Below are 22,290 nucleotides of genomic sequence, written 5' to 3' on the forward strand. Positions count from 1 at the left end.
CTTCTCCAATTTGAAGTTGGTTCAGAGCAAAGGAAAAAAAAAACAGAGCGAAAAAACAGAGAGAGCGACATGGGAAAGCTTCTTCAGATCTGGGTGGCCTTTGGAACCTTGGCCTTGTTAGCCGTGTCAGCCTTAGCAGAAGACGTCGTTGTTCTGACCGAAGCGAACTTCGAGAAAGAGGTCGGTCAGGATCGAGGATCTCTCGTCGAATTCTACGCTCCATGGTACCCATTTGATTCCATTTTGTTAATCATTTTTAGTTCTTGATTTAACTTATGCTGTGACGCGTGGATCCGTGCTTTATTGTTATGTAAGATCTGGGTTTAGGGTCAGTGGCTTTTATTCAATCCGATGCGTTTGATTTCTGTGATTCATTTCTTTTTCTTTTCTACTTTTTTAAGGATTTTGTTTCTGGGTGCTTAAGAATTGGGATTAAATCTTATTTATTTATTTATTAGAGTTTCGTCAAATTATATATGTAGTGAAGGTTTTTGGATGAAAAATTGTATTGCATTGCAGTAAATTCTGAGGTGAGTCAAAGATAAATTGCGAAAGTGAAAAGGAGAAGCGTTTGAAGATTACTAATTGGGTTCTGTGTTTAAGTTTGTGTCTTTTAAGCCATTCCAAAGAAAGGAACTTTTCGAATATTCTTTATTTCTTCTTTTTTCGTTTTAGATTTTCTGAAAGGTTATAAGAAGGATGGTAAAGATTTGTATCCCAGTTTTTATTCTGTTTTGATAGTGGGTTTAGTTTCCCACATAGAGAGTTTCCCAGCAAGTAAAACTTACTTTGATATTTCGTTTGTGTGACAGGTGTGGGCACTGTAAAAAGCTTGCTCCAGAGTTTGAGACGCTCGGCACAAGTTTTAGAAAGGCCAAGTCAGTCTTGATTGGAAAGGTAAGCTCTTTACAATGGTTTGCATTTGTTTGTTTAGAAACTTGCTAGTATAGTTACGCTGCTTATTTATGATTTAATTTTTGTCAGTGATATTCATCTGATGACATTTTTTTATGCTCATTGTGAACAATTGGATGTTATTTTGTGGTGATGAAGTTTCTTCAAACTGGTTTATGCGATGTTATTGACTTGAGTGTTGAATTCTTCTTGACATATGATTCGATAATGTGGAGTAGGTGGACTGCGATGAACAGAAGAGCTTGTGCAACAAATACGATGTTTCTGGATATCCAACCATTAAATGGTTTCCAAAAGGATCGTTGGAACCCAAAAAGTGAGGATGATTCAACTAATCAAAACATAGTTGTGAAAAGTTTTCGTCAATATTTCCTCTCATACTTAAATGTGCTACTCATCTTGAATATTAATTGTATGAGATATATGTATATAGGTATGAAGGACCACGTACAGCAGAAGCCCTTACTGAGTTTGTGAATACCGAAGGAGGTAGTATGCCTTTCCTTTAAAATGACCTTGTGCCAACGTGTGAACCAAAATGGATTGCATCTTGTTGGATTTTAGGGTACATAAATAAATTACAATTTGGCATTTTTTGAAGAAAACTAATTGTTTTTTTTATTTAGTTATTCATTTATATGTTTTTACTTGTTTCCTTTTGTGAGTGCACCTACGGGGGTGATCTTTTGGTTTTCACTTTGATGGCTCCGTTGTATGAAGCCCACTGAATGCGTGTTAGTCCTAACTTTTATGACACTAATGTGCGATGTGCACCTTTCACTTTGGGTAAATCTTTAAAGGATGTATGTGTCTCTGGCTCTGCCTTCTTGCCCTTAGATGAGTTTAAGGTGTTAGACTAGCATGTCTTATAGCACTGGTTACCACACATGATTTTGTACTATTGTTATCTTCCCTATCGCATCTTCAAGAATGTGCCACCATAGAGTGTGTTACTACACACGATTATGTGCTTTATTATTTTCCCTCATCACATTTTCAGGAACTTATATCACTCAGAATTACTTTTTTTTTTTTTTTTTTTGGTGTGTGTGTGTGTGTGTGTATACTGGCATAACCATTGGGTTTTCTAATGAGGTCAGCTGTTTGCAGGGACTAATGTGAAGATAGCTTCAGCTCCATCCAATGTAGTGGTGCTCACAGCTGATAATTTTAATGAGGTTGTATTGGATGAAACCAAAGATGTTTTGGTTGAGTTCTATGCCCCATGGTAAGCAGGCCTATTCTTCTCTCTTTTTAATACCAATATCTTTTAAGAGACTTGGTCTTTCTTCCTTCATGGGTAGTGAATTTTGTTATTAATTTCTTTATTTCTTTATTTGTTCTATATTACTGGTTAGTATCTAATGGCTTGTGGTTCTGTCAGGTGTGGTCACTGCAAGAGCCTTGCTCCTGTATGTCTTAACTCTTTTTTTTTTTTTTTTGGAACAAGTCTTAACTCTTTTGTTTGGTTATTGTGGGTGGAGCCTTTTTAACTTCTGCACTTGTAATGATCTGGGTTTTTCCTTTGTTGCTTCAGACCTATGAAAAGGTAGCTACAGCATTTAAATCTGATGAAGTTGTAGTGATTGCTAATCTAGATGCTGACAAATACAAGGATCTAGCAGAAAAGTAAGTGCAAACTCAATTTATAAGCTTATTTATCTGCTGAAGATGGATTTCTCAACATACCTTTAAGAAGCAATTTCTTAATGGTCAGTGCTTTGTTTGAAGGTATGATGTAAGTGGGTTCCCTACATTGAAATTCTTTCCAAAGGGCAACAAAGCTGGTGAGGAATATGGGGGTGGCAGAGATTTAGATGACTTTGTGGCTTTCATCAACGAAAAGTGTGGGACCAGTCGTGATGGAAAAGGACAGCTTACTTCAACGGTTAGTTATTGAGATTAAAACTGATGGTGATCACAATCTTATTGCTGTTTACTTAAAATGTTTGATGGTTTTGACAGGCTGGTATAGTTGCGAGTTTGGATGCCTTAGTTAAGGAGTTTATAGCTGCTACTAATGAAGAGAAGAAGGCTGTCTATTCTCGGATAGAAGAGGAAGTTGAGAAGCTCACAGGTCTCAGCGCCAGGTACTCCATGTGTATTGTGTGTGTGGCTGTCTACTTTTTATATTTAACTATTTTAAAGCTTGAACTTAATAATGCCTTTGGAAAGTCTTCATTTTCGATTGCTATCCTCTTTAATGGTATTGCTTGAAAGGATCATATGGTTTGCATTTCTGTCCAAATAATTTTTTCTATTTCTTTGAGATAAAGCTCTTGTGAACCTGGATAACTGTTATGAACCCTTTTTCAGGTATGGAAAGATTTACTTGAAAGCTGCCAAAAATTATATGGTGAAAGGTTCTGATTATGCTAAGAATGAAATGGAGCGACTCCAGCGCATTCTTGACAAGGTAAGATTTATGCCCCATTTTCCACGTGAAAGCACACATTGGAATATGATCACAAGTAAATTTGGATAGCTTGAAATGGCCATTTATTGGAAGTAGCATTTGAATGACACAGACCTTTGACTAATTTTTCTTATGATATATTTCTTCAATTTACCAGGAAAAAGGTCTTTCCTTTAGTTCTTTTCTCATATAAAATTGAGTTGATTGTACACTGGAGCTTGAGAGTATCAATATTACAGTATTATTTTTTATATGTAAACAGTGACAATATATATATATATGTCTCAAGCTTTCTTTTTTTCTATTCAAGTAGGGGTTTCAAGCTGAACAAATATAAAGGATGACTTATTATAAACTACTACATTATGGCAATTTTGATGGCTTTGTGGCCCAAGACTCATAACTAGTTGTTGTTACCCTTCAACAGCATGTTCAAGATGGTAAAATGAGCTCAATGATTGATCTTGTTCTTCTTGTTTGATGCAGTCAATCAGCCCAGCCAAGGCAGATGAGTTAACCCTGAAGAAAAATATTCTGTCAGCGTTTGCTTGATCTTCAGTAACCTAGTCTTGCTCTTATCTTACACTGGGTGGGGTTTCCTGCCACCATCCTCGTCGGATGTTTCTTGAATATGATTTGAGCTGGGGAATCGCAACGGTTTAGGCCTTGATGGTAATCAAGCACGCGAGCTGTAGGAAAGAACTGTTTTGAGATCCAATTTTACCTAACTGAAGTGATTAAATTTCTCTAGTCTTGTATTTTATTTTCATGATAATTTACTTAATTTTGAATTGAATCAGAGGTTCTACCGACTCTTTTATTATTATTATTATTATTATTATGTGAAATAGTAAATATACTTTTAAGTGTTTACTCTTTAATGTGGTAGTAAAAATAACTATTGAATTTTAGACGGGTTAACGGATTAATATGTATATGATATATTAATGGTGATCTTCACTGTCATATCAGAGAATAAGACTCGTTAGACTTCTAAATCACACCTAAAAAGAAAAGAACAAAAAAAAATGTCATAAGTCATTGCTTGCTAGAGCGATAAGTCAGATTTTTAGTAATTTTGTTGTCCGAATTGCAGATGTGAAATTTTTTTTATGGAGTTTACTTGTCTAAGCAAGTGGTGGGCAACTTAAAATTTGCTTGGGCATGTGAATTTTATATTAGCTTTTATATTTATTGTTTGAATTGTTAAATTTGAATGATAAAATTGTTAGAAATCTCAATGATAAGCAATAATGTCGCCTTGGAAACATCAATCATCCTAAAATTTTAACGGTACATTGGTTCATTCAACAGTATGCGATTATTCTATGTTTATATTCAATGGGATGCAAAGGTTGTTTTGGAGCAATTCCATTCCATGTTCTTTGAAGCACATAAATACGAGTCTAAATAAATTTTCGGGGTAATTACCTTTTTTCCTCATGAACTACTAAAAAATGCGCGATGCCTCCATGAACTACCAACTCGACCAAAATAGAGCATTCAACTACTAAAAATAACCATTTTTCCCCCTTCCGTTAGTCACACGCCATTTTACCCTCATTTTCTTCATCTTTTCCCCTTATGAACTACCACCATCTTCCTCTTTTTCCCCCATGAACTACCATCATCTTCCAACATGCCCCCATATAAAACGGCACATGACCCGTTGACCGTTTGTTTTAACCCCTTTGACTGACGGAAGGGAGGAAAATGGTTGTCTTTAGTAGTTGAATGCTCTATTTTGATCGAGTTGGTAGTTCATTGCGCATTTTTTGATAGTTCATAGGAAAAAAAGATAATTACCCCTAAATTTTAAGAAAGACAAAGGGTTTGCACATGTCCGAATTTTACTCTACTAGAGCAAGTGCATGAAGTGACACCCTCCTTAAAAGGGTTCTTTGTCATTACAAAAAATAAAATAAAATTAAAATTGTCGTTTTTGTAAGAAAGAAGCAATAGCATTGAAGAGAAAATAAATGGCAAGCAAAGAATATGGATAAGGTCCTATTAGAGGATCGAGATTCACTGCACTGAAGGATCAGAGATTACTAGATATTATTTGTTTTTTAAGAAATTAAACTGAAAGCAATTCCTGGGAAAACGAGAGATTCAAAACAATATCAAGATATGAAAAAAAGAAAAGAAAAAAAAAAGCTTCAATAGGAACTTGATTCATATTTTATTGTCGAAAAATGACAATAAAATATAAAGAAACATGGAGACAACACCATATGAGACAATACTGAAACTTTCGGTTTCATTATAAATTTCACCAATAGCTCAAGCAGTCTTCCAGGTAATCATGGGGAGAAAAGCTCAATCTATGGGGCACTAACAAATCACACGCATCGAGCACGGCTCATTTGACATAATTCACTTCAAATTTCTGCTTTTTTGTAATGAAACTGCTAGAGACAGGATTAAGTAATCCATGGCCTTTCCGGTGCATTAAATAATGAGGGACTTAACAATTTCCCAGGGGAGAAGAACCAACCAAGATCTGTTGGGGCATGCACTGAAATAATCACTTTGAACCAACACAAGCACCAGTGATCCAACAACAGCGAAAAGATGCCCACGATGAGATTAGAGCTCGTCTTCCGAATGCATTCCCGAAGAATCTATTTCCCAGAATCATCATCTTTTACATTCACATTCAAGGCTCTGCAAGTTGTCTCTCGATTGAAATCAGACAATGGCATAGCCATTGAAGAACACTCTTCAATTTGATACTCCCTCTCATCATCTAAAGACTTCATATTCGTATCTGAGCATTGTCGATCTTCAGCTTCTATATTAGGTACAGGATCTTGCCCTGAACCAAATGCCAGTTCATAGGATGATGGCCAAGGAGGTTGGGTTCTCATCACAGACCGTAAGAGAGCAGCCCTCCTCAAGTCAGCTGAGTGGCATATATCGCTAGGTGATGATGGGAACCGGCCCTCAGAATCCGAGCCTCGTTGACGAGTTTGTGAGCAAGTGACTGTAGCAACAGCACAGCCATGTGAAGGGTATGAACTCATGGAAGGTCCAGGAGAGAATCCAATGAGTGGTCTTTGATACCTATATGGAGAGACAGGACTGGTGGGCACACTGTCAGGTTGGGAGGAGCAGGTGCTTATGGGGTTCTCACAAAATCGAGCATCATCGAAGTCTTCTGACATTGGTGAATACTGTAAGGACATTTCATCCCTGGAAATATAAAGTAAAGGAAACACAGTGAAATTGAGCGTTTAGATATTCTTAAGATAGCATCTTTCCAAGGCAAGTTATATATACATTGGAAAACAAAGAGGGGCGATGATCTAGTGAGCTGATGCTCGCAGTCAGAGGGAACATGACCTCCATTTCACTTAGGAACCATCTCATGGTTCACATTAAAAATTTTAAATATCGTGAAAACATTTTCATGTATTCACCGTTAGATGCTAAAAAGACTAATATGGACCTCTCCATTTCAAGTGAAATAGAGAGGATCCTATTCCCAGTTGGAGATGGTGATGAACGACTCTGCAAGCAAAGTGAACACCAAAATCACAGACAAACAGATTCTATGTGATGTGCTATCATATCTCTATTTAATGAGTTCACTTCTATCACACTGATTTCAACCCATTCCACTTACCAATTAGTTTCCATTTAAAGCCTACAGTGCAAAAACAATTGGGTTGTCTACATATATGGGAAATATCAAACCAAAGCTCTACCCCAGTTCCACCCCCACCCCTTTACCACCAAAGCCAAGACTAGCCGCTGAAGCAACTACTCGAAAGTTCTTCAGAATGAGGGCAAAGTGCATTTTTGTTTCAGCCTAATGCAATGTTTCATGTTTCATTCCTCGAAACCATGAAAAAGTTATGCGTAAGACACAGTAAGCCGAAAGACTGTTGACTAAGTTACCTGAGATAAAACATGCTTTCCGACCTGGCCGGAGATTCCATTAGATTCTCAGGGAGTGGATCTCCAACCGTCAAACCATTCAAACTCGACGCCATTATCTGCGGGGAAAAAAACACAAACTTTGAAGAAACGAAGGACTCAACGTACAAATTTCCAACGATTCAGATATAAACTAAAGCTAAACCTCGCACTAATTCTCACCCAGAAAAACCCAATAACATATGATGAGGAATCCATAATAGGCACTCAAACCAACTCCACAAAGTGTAAATTTTGTGTAATCAATTTTTTTCCCAAGAACCCCATGACAGATTAGTGTTTAAAAAAAAACAAAAACAAAAACAAAAACCCACAAAGAATTCGAACCACATTGTTTGTTAAAACAGTAACCCAGTACTTGAAAACAAAAAATTCGTAAAATCCATTGAAAGCCCCATTATTTCCGAAATGAACAGAGCGAATTAATTAAAAGTTAAAAACAAACACTGCACGATAAGAATATATAAATCCATAAAATAAAACAAAAATAAAGAAGACGAAGCGAACCTCGCTGAGGTAGCGTTTGTGAGAGTGGAGGTTGTCGACGTAAACCTCATCTTCGGGATCTCTAGCTCGCTTCCCACAAGGTGATGATGTTGATGACGACGATGTCCCTGAGTTCGATTCTGAGCCCATTACTAATTGCTTCAATTCCATTTTCACAAAATCGAAACCCAACAAAAGTGAATTAAAAATAAATTATAATCTTGCAGTCAGATTTAAAATTCATAAGAAGATAGGGAGGGTGAAACAGTGCACGGCCTGAAAAAGAGAAGGCGGAGAAATGTTATCATATGTCGCTGGTGTAAAGTAATGGGCTTGGACTTGCTGCAGCAGAAGACCACGTAGTAGCCGGGGGTGTTTTGGTATTTTGGAAAGAAAAAAAAAGTATCAAACGACTTTTTTTAAATTTATTCTTTATTCTTTATTTATTTATTTAAAAAAAAAAAAATTAAACAGATGTATTTGGCGTTCTCCGTTAGGATTTAACAAAAAATAAAATAAAATCTTAACGAATAGGTAACATTGTAAATTTTTTTAAGTTAGATATATTAAATTGAGAGTTTTTGAAAACTTTACGGGAGTAATTGCAAAAAAATGAAAGTTCCTATCGGATTATGTGAAGTTTCCTCTTATTTTTTTTTGGAAAAAAAGAAAAAAGAAAAAAAGATAAGAGGGACCGGTAGAGGTTGAATAAATCGGATTTAGATTCGGTGAAAGAGAAATCTACACACACACACTCTCACTCCCACTCCTGCACTGTCAAGTACAAACTTAATTTTTAACATGACAGTGAAAATTATCATTAAATACTATTATATTTTAGATCTAATAATGATTTTCATTGCTCCGTCAAGAAGCATACATTTGAGAGTGTAAGAGTAAGAGTGAGTATAAAAGTGAAAGTGTGTATAACATTTTTCTCAAAGAAAAATGCCTTTTTGGTATAGATGGTTCAATTGAAAGTTCAGATCATCGCAACCATCCAAAAGAAATGATGTAAGATTACAAATTGAGTTTTGGGTATTTACCATAGAGAATTAATTCATTTTCTTCCCGTATTCTTCTCCTATTTGCATTTTTCTTAAAATTATCATTAAATTTGGAATAATGATATTAAAAAAAAAAAAAAATTACCAGACATGCCAAATTTTTTTTTTTTCTTAAAAGTTGGTTTCCAAAAAATGTGTTGCAATCCCATGAGATTATAGCACATTTTTCAAAATGATAAATCACATAGAATTATGGCACATCATTTGACAACTTTCTTTTAAAAAAAAATAAAAAATTAAGATATTTAACATTTTTTAAGAAAAAGTATATAATTAATGTGTAATAAGTATTTTTTTATTGCTCCATAAATATTTGGCAATAAAGTAACTTTAACAAAAAGTTATAAAGTTGCCTTTATTCCTCTCTGAGACTGTAAACCCTACCCTAGGGCCTAGAGGAGGAGCCTTTCTTCTGGTCCATCCATAGAATGAAAAGAAACCCGGTTTTCGTCTCATCGAACACATTGCGTGGTGTAATCCGCAAGTTATGGGGTAATCCACTCCAATTATATTATGTAATCCACCCCATGATTTTAATCACTTATTGTCAGTGTGTTGAATAAATTAAAGGTTAAATGAGGTACACGTATTCCCTTTACTGCCGGTATTTTTTTTAATGATATTATATTATTATATTACATATATTATTTTGTAGTAACGCAACTTTTTACACCTATTTTATAGAAGATGATGTAATATATTTTAAGCCGCTGCGTTTATAAGGGGCTTGATTTTTATCGAATTTTACACACTTGAAACACGATGCAAATCTTATAATTAAGTAGAAAGATGTCTACTTAGCAGTATGTGCGTTAAGATTGAAGTATCTCATATCAGTTGAGTGCAATTTTGATTGTGTAGATATAATTATAAGCTTTTAGGCAATTTTTTTTTTTTGTTGGCAAGCTGGATTTTAAGAGTGAATTTTACGTGAGGTTTGTTATATTTGATATAAGAGCATCTACAATGTTGAGTTTGAAATCGAATGAGTTGTAGATTTGTAGTCGGGTCATGAAGGGGGCGACTTGGGAGATTACTACTTGTAGAAGACAGACGTTGACAGCAAAGCGTGATGGCATGTTACGATTCAAAGTATCTCATATTAATTAAGCGTGATCTTTTTGGTATTTTTTTTTATTTTTTATTTTAAGAGAACGAGTATTTACTAAAGAATCACAATGTTTACAAACACTCCAAAAAAACATGTGGGGAACACCATGCCAACTACAAGTTTACAACCCATAGCTGTCGAAATAACCATTATGCAGATTGCAGAGTACAAGCCATTCAGAAACTAACCAAAATTCCCACTCAACCACTAAATCTACTGAATGACAACAACCAAACTACTTTATAAAATTCAAAAACTCAACAATACAAATCAAGACAAAACAAGACATTAATTCTTCTCTCTTCCGAGGATCTTTTTTGGCATCCCCCATCTGCTACGTATCTCCATGTTTTCACTTGTCAACTTGAATCTTTTAGTAACAATTCTCGTTCTACAATTTGCTTCTCAATTCTTATCTGATTTCCATGCTTTAGATCATTTTTTTGTTACCATATCTTATACTTATACACTGCTGCACTCAAGAATAGTCTGCATAAGATAGTTTTCAATCCTCTACCTTTCAAGTTTCAAGTCTCTAATGACCCATATCATAACATCCTCCCAATTAGTAGCCGGATCTTCAACAAGAAATTTGCTTAAAATCACCTTTCAAATCCTTTTACTAAACCCACATTGGAAAAAATAAGTGTCCCCTCCCCTCAATACAACTTTTACAAAAACCACATTAAGCATTACCTCTATAGCCCCAACTCAGCAATTTTTCTCATGTAGATAAACTCTCTCTCACAGTAAACACCCATCTTAAAATGACAATTGTAAACCAGACTATATATACTTTGCTGTGATAGTTTCTAGTATGATAACGTGTCGACTTAAGGTTGGTAGCTGTGAATGATTGATTCTCTTTTTCACCGAGGTCGGGCTATTCTCTTCTTTTGGGTATGTGACCTCGGAACCTGCAAAATAGCAAGGACACGCTGGGGGTTGGCCAGCAATCCTGCTCCGATGCTTAAGTTAGGTCAGTAGTAGGTGAGAGTAAAAATAGAGAAGGAAAAAAAAGATCATGTCAATACTTGATGACTTGCTATTTATAGGCCCCTTGAAATGGTTGAAAGTAAAGAGATTCCGGATTTTAGGGGATCCTAGCTACATCGGTATGGTATGAACAATGTTCGGGTACATTTTGAACAGTGATCAGCATGGGAATTAGACATCAAGGGACGTGCGGAGATCAAGTAAGATGTGCAGTAATCTCAGATTTCCCGGAGGTCGGTCACCTAACCGGATGCTGCTTTGATTTGACTCCACTAAGTAAGCATTTTGATAAAATCTATAAGCCTGATCACCGAGCATGCATGATGTCCAAACAGGGCATCCGACCAAGGACAGGCTTCAACAAGTCTCCGCACAATTTGTATTTGATCCACTCGGTCATTCAGATACCCTTCAATTGCGGGTTCACTTGGGTTGGGGAATAATAATTCCGCAACATACTCCACCAATCAACAACTGATAGCTTGTATCTAATCTCCTTCTAGGTTTCTGCACATGTGTACTTTACCTTTTTTGAAATCCTCTAAACTGGTATATCCAAATGGTGTCTTATTTCAGGCTACTGTTGCATACTATTTGTTATTGGATCTTTGTGCTGCTTTACTAGCTAGCACAGCTCCGAGTCCTCTAAAGCACCTATTCGTGCCATTGATGTTAACCCAATCTGAATCACTTTTGTACTTGTAAAATGTATCTTCATGTGCTATTGATGATCCTGCCAACCAATGTTTTTTTGAAAGACCATTTATCTCTGTTCCATTTCCCGTTACACAGTTTTGCTACTGTTCTCTTCTCTAGTAATGCAAAATTTTGGTTCCTATAAGCTTATTGATTTCCCACCCAAAGCTGATGGGCCGCATCTAGTACTTGCATTGAAAAAGGAAAGAAAAAGTCTTTCTATGAATGAATACATTTTTAAGAAAAGAATTTGAAGTCCTGAAGGACTAAATTTTGTGAAGCATTTGGAAATAACCTTGGTTGGCCTTATTCCATCTCTGAGCTTAGAGATGGAGGAGCCTGGCAGAAGAAAAAGGAAAATTATCTCACAAATGTGACAACCTCGGTCCATTGAAGATGAGAACATCATAGAACACATGCATACCCTACGACCAAATGCACCACCACTCTCCTCCTTCTGACATCCACGCGCCGCGAGCTTGGATCTTACTTACAGGTGCATGTCTTGCACGCGCCTCCAAAAGTATAACTCTCCTCCGTCTGTGGGTTTTCCGGTGCTCCCTGCTACCACCACCCTCCCCTGCTGCTGGCCGGTGTTTTGTGATTTTTTATTTCTATGCTTTGTTTTTCTTATTTGTTTTGTTTCTGTCTTTTTGCTTTGTTCTGTAGTTTTTTCTTGTTGGTTGCTTAGGTTTTGGTCTCCCTCATCATCTGTTGTGTATTTTTTTTTGGAGACTTTTGTGCCGGATTTTAGGTGTGTTCTCTCCCTTGCAGCTCCTAATGGATTTACACTGCTCCTTCAAATTGGTCAGATTCTTGGCCAGCTTCTTTATACACCATTTTGTGGTGCCTTTTCCTGGTTTTGTGACCAAGATCCAGAGGACCAGGCCATTTTTTTTGGCTCATTTTCTATTATTTGCTTGTAATCCCTGCATTGCATTTTCATTTTTGCTTTGTTCTGTAGTTTTTTCTTGTTGGTTGCTTAGGTTTTGGTCTCCCTCATCATCTGTTGTGTATTTTTTTTTGGAGACTTTTGTGCCGGATTTTAGGTGTGTTCTCTCCCTTGCAGCTCCTAATGGATTTACACTGCTCCTTCAAATTGGTCAGATTCTTGGCCAGCTTCTTTATACACCATTTTGTAGTGCCTTTTCCTGGTTTTGTGACCAAGATCCAGAGGACCAGGCCATTTTTTTTTTGGCTCATTTTCTATTATTTGCTTGTAGTCCCTGCATTGCATTTTCATTTTTGGTTTGTTGTTGGAGAGTCCACCTTTTTTTTTTTTTTTTTTTTTTTTTCTTTTTTTTTGGGTTTTAGGACCATCCACTATCTCTTTCTTTCAAATTAATGCTCCGTTTGTTTTGACGTAAAATGGTTTCTGTCGTAAAATGATTTCAGTGAAGTCATTTTTCTGAAAAATATTTTTCGCCAAAAGCATTTTTTGGTGTTTGGCATGTACGGAAAATCACAAATATTTTTAATATTTTTATTCAATCATATTAACCTATAAAAATTAATTTTTATTCAAAACATATAAATATTAATGTAATATAATATAAAAATTACCCAAGACGAGATTTCGTCACTGACCGATAGGATTCCGGTCACTTTTACCGGATTTCACAATTCCGGCTACTATAACCAGAATCCAAGATAAAGGCTGGAATCTGAACAATTTCATCGAAATCTGGGTTGGCCGAATTCCGGCACAGAACGGCTAGACTCTGGCATACTGGCCGGAATCTGTCAGAACCGCTGGAATCCGGCTAGCAGGCCAGAATCTGGGCTGACCGGATTCCGACGAAGATAGCCTGATTCCGGCGACATTGATCGGATGCTGTAGAATTTCGGTACCGATAAGATTTCGATGATGGTCAACTGCTTGAAGTGAAGGTCGACTGTGTCGTTTAATAGGGATCGAATGCGTCTAGCGTCTTCGGAAAATGATTTACGCTTTTTAAAAGCGTAAACCATTTTCCGAAATTTACTAAGTATTTTTGGTAAAACAGAAATCATTTTCCGATTGACTACTATTTTTGCTCCTACTCAACACGAGAAACTGTCAAAATCATTTTATGCCGAAACAAACGGAGCATAAAAGTATAAATGATTATCTCTAAAAACCCTTTTTCCTTATTCAATTAAAAAAAAAAATAATTAACAATCTATCACGCTTTATACCGACGTCCGTAACAGCCGACTCTATGACAACTTTCTTTCGCACTAAATTCACTCATATTTTATACCAGCTAATTCTTTCTACAAGTTACCCCACTCATGATTCGAACACGGGTGGTGGTGACACCTAGTGTGATCTCAATGTTAGGTACCTATTGGGCCTAATTTGATCAGTTCTGGCTAGAGCCACCAAAAAGGTCAAACAAATAACTAATCAAAAGTGGGGCATATAGGAGTATAGGACACAAGTCCCCCACATGGGTCTACTCAGGTTACGAAATCCCCCATGACAAAGAAAATACAGGACCTTAACATCTCACCTAACAATAACATCCCATGTGGGGATCAAGCTTATTTCAATCAGCAAACTTATCTGTGGGGCTTCCAATGGATATTATTATCCCCCAGCGTCCAATATGGATCACATTATTACATATCACAATCTCAGCTTACACCCAAATAGCTACAATTACATTCACAAAAACTCATATAATCAAAAAAATACAACTCTTATGGGACCGCTCGTTACCGACTTGTATTCCATCACGGCTTACCCTTGTTTGTTAATGTTTTACGACGTGACATAAAGATAAAAATAGTTTTTAATTGTGTATTTTTTTTTAATTATTTGATAATAATTTTGTTTTGAAAAGAGATAAATTTAGACAATAAATTTTATTTTTCAGATCTAGTAAGCTGCGAAAAATAAGTAATCACAAACACAGAAACAAAAGGGCTATATCAACTGAATTACAAAGATGTTTCACTATTTCTTAAAAAACAATACAAAGAGGCGTCAATAACCCTAAAATCAGAAGCGCCCGGTGCCTATAATACAATCCCCGATCAATTGGGTGAAAAAAAGAACTCATTTAAACTAAACAGTTCCAACGTCGAATCGGGTCAAGTGCAAACCTGGTCGGACACAAACCAGACTCCGCATAGCCTAACATTATCACACTCCAAACCAGGTAGAAACGATAAAACACAATCATAGTCCATAGAACTCAAAAGGCAGCCCCAGATGTGCAACAGAGGACGGTACACAAATCATTTACAATGTTACTCTTTAACATATCATGTTTTAATGCTACTTTTTACACCATTTAATCATTTATCACATAAATTTTCGTGTCAACAACATTGAACAAATGTCACTCAAAACCGCAGCACCAAACAAGATTGGAAACCATGCAATTCTCATATCGATAAAATGAGTAAAATATGGTACACAGACACAGTGTAGGCTTTAAACTTTAAGCTTACATATATACTGGTGCACACTACTACATAACTTCCAAAGGCAAACTGGGATGACATAAGCGAACAAATATTTCATCAGAACAACATATATATAGTTTCGCGACTGTACATATTTTATATATTTTTTTATGGTACAAGTTAATTAAGGTCTAAGGACCTGTCCGTCTTTGGTCTACCTGGAAGACACTGGGTTCAAGGCCCTAGTGAGTCCATTAAGCGCACCGTATCCTTTGGAACTGAACCCCAGGCATCCAAGCAGGCCTTGCTTGTAGGGCAAGTAGGTCCTCTTCTTCAGCTCCTCCGCCTGCGCTCTATTCGCCGTGTAATGCAGCTCGTGCGGTGACCGAGCCGGCACCCTCCGCTTCGCTGCCGCCACCCCATTGGTCGGTCTTCCGGCGGCTTGCTTTTGCTTTTGCTTCTGCTTTTGTTTCTGCTTCTCCGGCTTTTCCTTGGACGAAATGTATGACCAGAGCTTTTCCTTCCCGTTTCCTCCTCTCCCTTCGCTCTTGCTTCTGTACAAGAGGTCCTTCAAGAATACCCACTTCTTTGAGTTTCTTCCCGCAGAGGATGACCTCGACGACGAAGCGGAGCAAGACGGTGTCGTTTCGGTCGAGACGGTGGTCGCTTCGCTTTGCTTATCTTCTTTATCGACGTGTTTAGCCTTGTCGTTCTCTTCCTGGTGAAGCCACTGAAAGTCTGCGTTTCGAAGGGGTGATAAAGATCTCGCTTTTCGGTGGAGAGATCGACTGCGTAGCTTGAGATCTCTGCCCCTGTGCAATGAATCCGAGCGCGCATTCTTCGCAGTTTCTTCCTCTTCATCGTGTTCTTCGTCTTCGTCGAGATCCAGGAGTGGGGACAAGATCTGGGGCCTCTGCAAGTGGGAGGACAGCTTCATGGGTCTGATCTGACCGTTGAGGAACAGCTCGTCGGCCGAGGTCATTGATCCGACGGTTACAGAGCCGTTGGGAGAGCACCGGGATGAGAACTCGAACTCGGACGACGAAGTGGCGAGGGAGTACTGGGGCGAGGGGGGACACGTGGCGGACGGAGCGGAGGATAGCACGAAGTGCATGGGGCTCGCTGGTGCGCTGAAGAAGTATCCGCCGCTGCTGGTCGGGCCCCGGCCCGGACTCGACGGGGCGCTGACGTAAGGGGTGGAGCACGTTGAGTCGTCGAAGTCGTCGTTGAAACAGTGCGTTTCGGAGGCGTCGATGGGCTCGCCATCTGTGAAGGAGATAAGGTGGTCTGGTTCTGATCCTCCGTTGCCAGTACGGCTTTGAAGCAGAACCATTATGAGAGAGAGAGAGAGAGAGAAATGGGTCTGGACTCAGAGACTCTGTGAGACACTGACTAGCTTGTGCGACACGCAATAATTGTGCAGAGAGGGAGAGAGAGAGAGAGAGGGAGGGAGGTCTCTGAGCGAGGAGAGTGCATATATGAATACAGAGTAAAGCCCGAGGCGGTAGTGCTCTTATGTTTGCGAGGCTTTCAATATAAACGTCAGTGGGTTTGTCTTGTTTTGAAGCGTCTTCACTATTCATGCCAATTTACAAATGCGTCCAAGGTGAATATTTCGGATTGGCTGATGATGCCCTTCTGCATCATGCGAGGAAAGAATTATGGGACTCTACGGATTTGACCAAACTGACCTTTTGGAGCACTAATTCGTCTTTTTGAAAAATATAAAATAAAGTTCCCCCTTCGGCCCTTCCCTCCAAATCGGACGAATTAAAATATTTTTCTTTTCAAAATTTAATTGAAATGCAAAAAGAATTGTAGTCTATGTATATCTTTTTGCAATTTTAATTTTATTTATTGATAACGATTTTAAGTGAAATGTCAGCATTTCAAACAAAAACAAAAAAAAAGGTTTTATAATAACACTTTGCATGATAATGTGGAGCATTGCTTAATATAATGAGATATTACAAATAAGCAAAAAAATTGACTCTTCAGATATCTCAAATAATCCTCTGGATAAACAAAAAAATCAAATAACATTTTATGTGATAATACAAAAATCTTAAATTTTTTTTTTTTTACTAAGTTTTCTTGTGGATAAGATCGTCATGTGGTCGGCTCCAATTGCATGGTTATTTTCCATATAAAGGCCACATGAGTGGACTTATTATGGTTTATTTACATCACCTCCAGTAGCCTTTAATTCTTATGGCCAACTTGTCTAGCCACTCGAATGTTGGGAATCTTGTTTTTACTCATACTTGAGGTTGCTTTTGGCCTTTAATACTAAGGGCACAACGACAGCCGTCAGGTTTTTAATTAGTACTTTGGGATTAGTTTTTCCTCTCAATAAATTTACTGACTTAAGCATTATAATGTTCCCTGTTTTTCAGGGATTGGCGATTTTTTGATGACCATTTATAGTGTTTTGCATGAATCCTGTTGCCGATTCGTCTGTCGAAAAATATGCTTCAAGTATAGTTGGCCCCCAAAGACCCTTAATGCAAAACACTAAAAATGGTTATCGAAAAATCGTCAGTCCCTGAAAAACAGGGGATACTTCAACGCTTAAGTCAATAAATTTATTGGGAGGAAAAATTGATTTAAGGAGAGAGTGATAATGAAACCTAATTCTTTGGGATGTACACCATTTTTAATAAGAGGCTTCTTAGAGATGGTTTCTGGATGCTCACTGCGTGACAAGCTTAGAATTGTCGGATTATTAATATGTAAGGGGTGCTTGAGTAAGCCCTATGCATATTTATTGTTTTACCAAACTTAAAAAAAAAAAAAAAAAAAAAAAAAAAAAAAAAAAAAAAACAACAACAACAACAACAAGTGTTAAAACATCATATAAAGTGTAATAACTTCACATCACACAAAAGTTCAAACAAAATCTAGTTTAAAATTTATCTGGTAAACTTGGTGGTGGGCTTTCAAAACAAAAATATAGAGGCCGGATGCTTAACTAAAAAATAATTTAGCTTTAGGACAAAAAAAAAAAAAAAGAAGTAAAAATTACAAGAAACAAGTATAAATAAAGTTTTAATTTGTTCTAAATTGGGTCAAATAATTACTTCAAATCAGTCTATTAAATTGATAATTGTCTAAAATTTATATGATTTCATATGCAATTTTAAATAATGCATTTAATTTTTACATATACTTTTAAAGATACATGTGAAAATTACATGCTCAATTAGTTTAATAGGTTGTGAAGAAGTTTGGAGAAAAAATTTGTGAAACAAATATATAATGTTATATTTTTACATAAAATTATTATTTTTTTAAAATTTATGGTAATTATTATATCTGGAATATGAAATTATTTAATGAAAATAACATATTCTGGATTAAAAAGAGTTATTTTACAAAATTACCCTTGAATTAAATGGTCTGATTTTAAAATCGAGGGCACAAATGTCTTTTGGCAAGTCACCCTCAACACAAAACCCTACTGCTGTTCTCCTCCTTTCTGCCCCTTTCCAAAGCCGTCTCCCCCCGTTCTTTCATCTTCAACCAAAAGCCACACCACCATCGGAGTCCAGTTCACTTCCGTCCATCCCTTGCCCACACACCTAGAGAGAGAGATAGACTGAGGAAGCTTATTGATCCCTCGTCACACTTAGCCAATCCGGTGGTGGCGGATGTCCGATAGAGAGCGGTGCGCAGAAGAGAAGCTTCCGACGGATTCAATCGCTTGCGTTGGTAAGATTCCGAGTGCAGATCACTAACAAAAGTGGTACTTCTGCTATTTCGATTTTCGGCGAGGGTCGGAATCGGAAGAGAGAGCAAAAGAAGAACGCAAGGGCAATTGGGTAATTTGACATGCTAACTTTCCTTTTCTTCGTGGCAGGTCTCTGCACGTGACATCAGCAGTGAGAAGACTTATCAACATCACTAAACTCGAAGACGTGGCGGCACGTGCCTGGCCTCGAGTAATTCCCACGCCACATGATCGCCTAGATTCGGGTCGGTTTGGGTCAAATCCATATCCTTTTCCGAAAGAATCCGAAGCCCTAATTTCTCTTTCACAATGACCGTTGCCTTCGGAGCAAACACAGAGCTGTCCCGCTGCTTTGCGCGCTCAATCAGACGGTCCGATCAGCAACCCGGCCCAATCCAACGGTTTTCCCATGGGTTTCAGCCGCTATCGGTGGCTGCCGACAAACTAGGAGCGACAAGAAGTAGTACGAGGAATAGTCGCCGCGTGTTTTCGGTGGCGAAGAACAATTCCGGTGAGAGTCTAACATACAAGGATGCCGGTGTGGACATTGACGCTGGCTCCGAACTCGTTCGTAGAATTGCGAAAATGGCACCGGGGATCGGTGGCTTCGGAGGACTTTTCCCTCTCGGTATAATTTTTTTTCACTGTGGCTATAATTTCTGTTGTTTTCGTTATTTAAGAGCTGTAAATTTTGGATTTTGTGTGTGTTTTTTTTACTGTGGCTGTAAATTCTGCTAACCAAGTTCAAACGGGCAGGTGATTCGTACCTTGTTGCCGGTACGGATGGCGTGGGAACTAAGCTTAAGCTGGCATTTGAAACTGGGATCCACGAAACTATTGGGATTGATCTGGTAAAATTTGATACATGAATGTTGTTAAATAGTTTTGCTGCTCATAATGAGCTCTTTAATGGGCTTTGGCTTAATCTAGGTTGCAATGAGTGTCAACGACATTGTTACTTCGGGAGCAAAACCATTGTTTTTCCTCGATTACTTTGCTACTAGCCGCCTTGATGTTGATCTTGCTGAAAAGGTACAAAAAATCGACCGGGTTGATTGGGCATTATGATGGTATGTGTACGTCAAGCTCAAGCTGATTTTGATATTTCTTTCCTTATTGTTTAGGTTATAAAAGGCATTGTTGATGGTTGTCGACAATCTGATTGTGCTCTTTTAGGAGGCGAGGTACTTGATTTTTTTTTTCTTCTTTTTAAATTTCCTTACTTTTTATATGCTGGGTTAATAATTGCTCTTCATTTGATATAGTGTAGTGATTTAATAGCTCTGAAGGGTAATGTTCTACCAGCTATGCCTTGGGAGAGCATGCATGCTCTTTTAATTAGTGTCCGTTTGGCTTAGCGGTTTAAAATGTACGGTTTAAATAAATAGCGATTTTAAAACGTAATTAAGAAAAACATGTTTTTTTTAAATGCAAGCGTTTGGTAAAATTGAGGTTTAGCCTTTAAAAGCATCATTTTGCTTTTTCCATGTTCTTAAACCGCCAGTTTTGTCAAACCCATTTCCTAAAGGGACAATTTCTTCAATTTTGTTTAAAACACGGGTTTAGCTTCCGAAATTGCGTGGCCAAACGGACTCTCAATATAACAAGTTGACATATTTTTATAGTCCATGGGTCCCACATAAGAGAGAACTTGAAATTAATCATTTGAAAAAATATTGTATTGTGTATGGTATTTTCTAGGTTTTTTTTTTTTTTTTTTTTTTAAATTTTTAAAAAGAACAAACGGTTGACAATATGTAAAACTTGTACCACCTACAATAAGAAGGATGCTGCAATGACACAATGCAATGTGGTTTGTTGATTGTGAAAATCTTAAAATTAAGGGTCTTACTGAATTGAACTTGCCGTTGTCCTTATGGATGGGGAATAAATTTACTTGATGCATGATTTTTAGTGAGGTTTGACATTTAAAACCAATTTGGTCTCTTTCTTTTTCCCCTCCCCTTCTAGTAGTATTTATTGTAGTAAATATGTATTTTTAGCTTCTTAATGTGTTTAATTGGTAGCAAATACTTTTCAGACTGCAGAGATGCCAGATTTTTATGCTGACGGAGAGTATGATCTCAGTGGTTTTGCGGTTGGCATTGTAAAAAAAGATTCAGTTATTAACGGGAAAGACATTGTGGCTGGAGATGTCCTTATTGGCCTGCCATCCAGCGGTGTCCATTCTAATGGTTTCTCTTTAGTAAGAAGGTTAGTGTTACTTTCAAGAAGTATTTGCTTTGCTGTTACTGTGATAATAGCTGATGAAAAGGCTTCAACAAATGTCTGAAATAGTTTTTGCTGAATATATGTACTGTTATATCTTCACAGGGTTCTTGCTCGAAGTGGCCTTTCTTTGAAGGACAAGCTTCCTGGCGAAGATGTTACATTAGGTGAAGCTTTGATGGCCCCAACTGTCATCTACGTTAAGCAGGTTACTTTTTATCACCCTCCGTTTCTCATTATAATGCCGAATGTTTTCTTGTCCCCCACACTTACAAAGTTTTCTTTCTCCATTTCCTTCCAAATCAGGTGCTTGACTTAATCAGCAAGGGTGGGATAAAGGGGATTGCCCACATCACAGGTGGTGGTTTCACAGATAACATACCTCGCGTGTTTCCAAAAGGCCTTGGAGCTGTCATCCATTGGAACTCCTGGGAGGAACCAACTTTGTTCAATTGGATTCAAGAGGTAAAAATGCATTTTTTTCATTATGGAAATTATATGATATAAATGTTTTGTTCTTGCTGGTTGCTTCAACTACTATATATGTTTCTTGAAAAGAAGAACTGATTTTCCTTCTTTCTTTCTTTCTTATTTATTTTTATTTTTTTATTATTATTATTAGGCGGGAAAGATAGAAGATGCTGAGATGAGAAGGACCTTTAACATGGGCATTGGGATGGTTTTGGTTGTGAGCCAGGAGACATCTTATAGAATACTCGAGGGCGGAGGTGGTGATTACAAGGCACACCGCATTGGCGAGGTTGTAAGTGGTGAAGGAGTGAGCTATCATTGAATTGTGTATCATGCATTCCATATGCTCTTCTTTTGTATCCATTTGATGAGATGAATTATACGGTGAGTTTGCGGCTTATATTTTTTTTTTTTTTTGGTTGTAACTTATGAATCTGATGGAATTTTTATCTCATTAATTAAAGCGGTCTAATAGGATACTATAAGAGTAGTGTTACCCCGCAACTATCCAACAATGTGAAAGTGATAGTCTCAACAAATCCTTTTTTTTTTTTTTTAAACAATGATTGATAAAAAGATTGATTGTGATAGTCACATCAGTAGTTTGAGTTAATCGTGGGATTAAAATTTTGTTTCTAGCATTACTCTTGTACCTTTTAAGTACATACAATCATATTGATTTTAGTAACGCTATAAACTACATTTTTAAGTTTCCTATTGACATGGTAGTGTCAATAATTTTATTCTTTTTTATTCTTTTTTAAAAGTTGATTAACACTATCACATCAACATAATGAGATAGTGGTGACTTTGGCATTACTCCGCTGATTTTGGT

General features: G+C 37.3%; 4 protein-coding genes across 4 annotated transcripts; 2 read left to right on the plus strand and 2 right to left on the minus strand.

Moving 5' to 3' along the window:
* Window positions 1-4,154, plus strand: LOC133851321 (probable protein disulfide-isomerase A6). Its single transcript, XM_062287674.1, has 11 exons — window positions 1-224; window positions 813-897; window positions 1,134-1,231; window positions 1,349-1,404; window positions 2,026-2,143; window positions 2,300-2,327; window positions 2,453-2,544; window positions 2,647-2,803; window positions 2,881-3,005; window positions 3,232-3,331; window positions 3,818-4,154. Exons 1-11 carry the CDS (start codon window positions 70-72, stop codon window positions 3,881-3,883), a joined length of 1,080 nt encoding a protein of 359 aa, XP_062143658.1. The 5' UTR covers window positions 1-69; the 3' UTR covers window positions 3,884-4,154.
* A 1,415-nt stretch (window positions 4,155-5,569) lies between these two features.
* On the minus strand, window positions 5,570-8,031 carry LOC133851836 (uncharacterized). The gene is made up of 3 exons (XM_062288431.1): window positions 7,781-8,031; window positions 7,235-7,332; window positions 5,570-6,526 (listed from the first exon to the last, which is right to left on the minus strand). Exons 1-3 carry the CDS (start codon window positions 7,928-7,930, stop codon window positions 5,956-5,958), a joined length of 819 nt encoding a protein of 272 aa, XP_062144415.1. The 5' UTR covers window positions 7,931-8,031; the 3' UTR covers window positions 5,570-5,955.
* Window positions 8,032-15,033: 7,002 nt separating this feature from the next.
* Window positions 15,034-16,547, minus strand: LOC133851967 (uncharacterized). The gene has a single exon (XM_062288603.1). The coding sequence runs from the start codon at window positions 16,356-16,358 to the stop codon at window positions 15,240-15,242; it is 1,119 nt and encodes a 372-aa protein (XP_062144587.1). The 5' UTR covers window positions 16,359-16,547; the 3' UTR covers window positions 15,034-15,239.
* Window positions 16,548-18,465: 1,918 nt separating this feature from the next.
* Window positions 18,466-21,959, plus strand: LOC133852494 (phosphoribosylformylglycinamidine cyclo-ligase, chloroplastic). The gene is made up of 9 exons (XM_062289261.1): window positions 18,466-18,736; window positions 18,885-19,383; window positions 19,512-19,606; window positions 19,686-19,787; window positions 19,880-19,939; window positions 20,797-20,969; window positions 21,090-21,192; window positions 21,291-21,449; window positions 21,607-21,959. Exons 2-9 carry the CDS (start codon window positions 19,065-19,067, stop codon window positions 21,775-21,777), a joined length of 1,182 nt encoding a protein of 393 aa, XP_062145245.1. The 5' UTR covers window positions 18,466-18,736; window positions 18,885-19,064; the 3' UTR covers window positions 21,778-21,959.
* Window positions 21,960-22,290: the final 331 nt, after the last annotated feature.

This window comes from Alnus glutinosa, chromosome 12 (genome assembly GCF_958979055.1).
Source record: "Alnus glutinosa chromosome 12, dhAlnGlut1.1, whole genome shotgun sequence".
Lineage (NCBI taxonomy): Eukaryota > Viridiplantae > Streptophyta > Magnoliopsida > Fagales > Betulaceae > Alnus > Alnus glutinosa.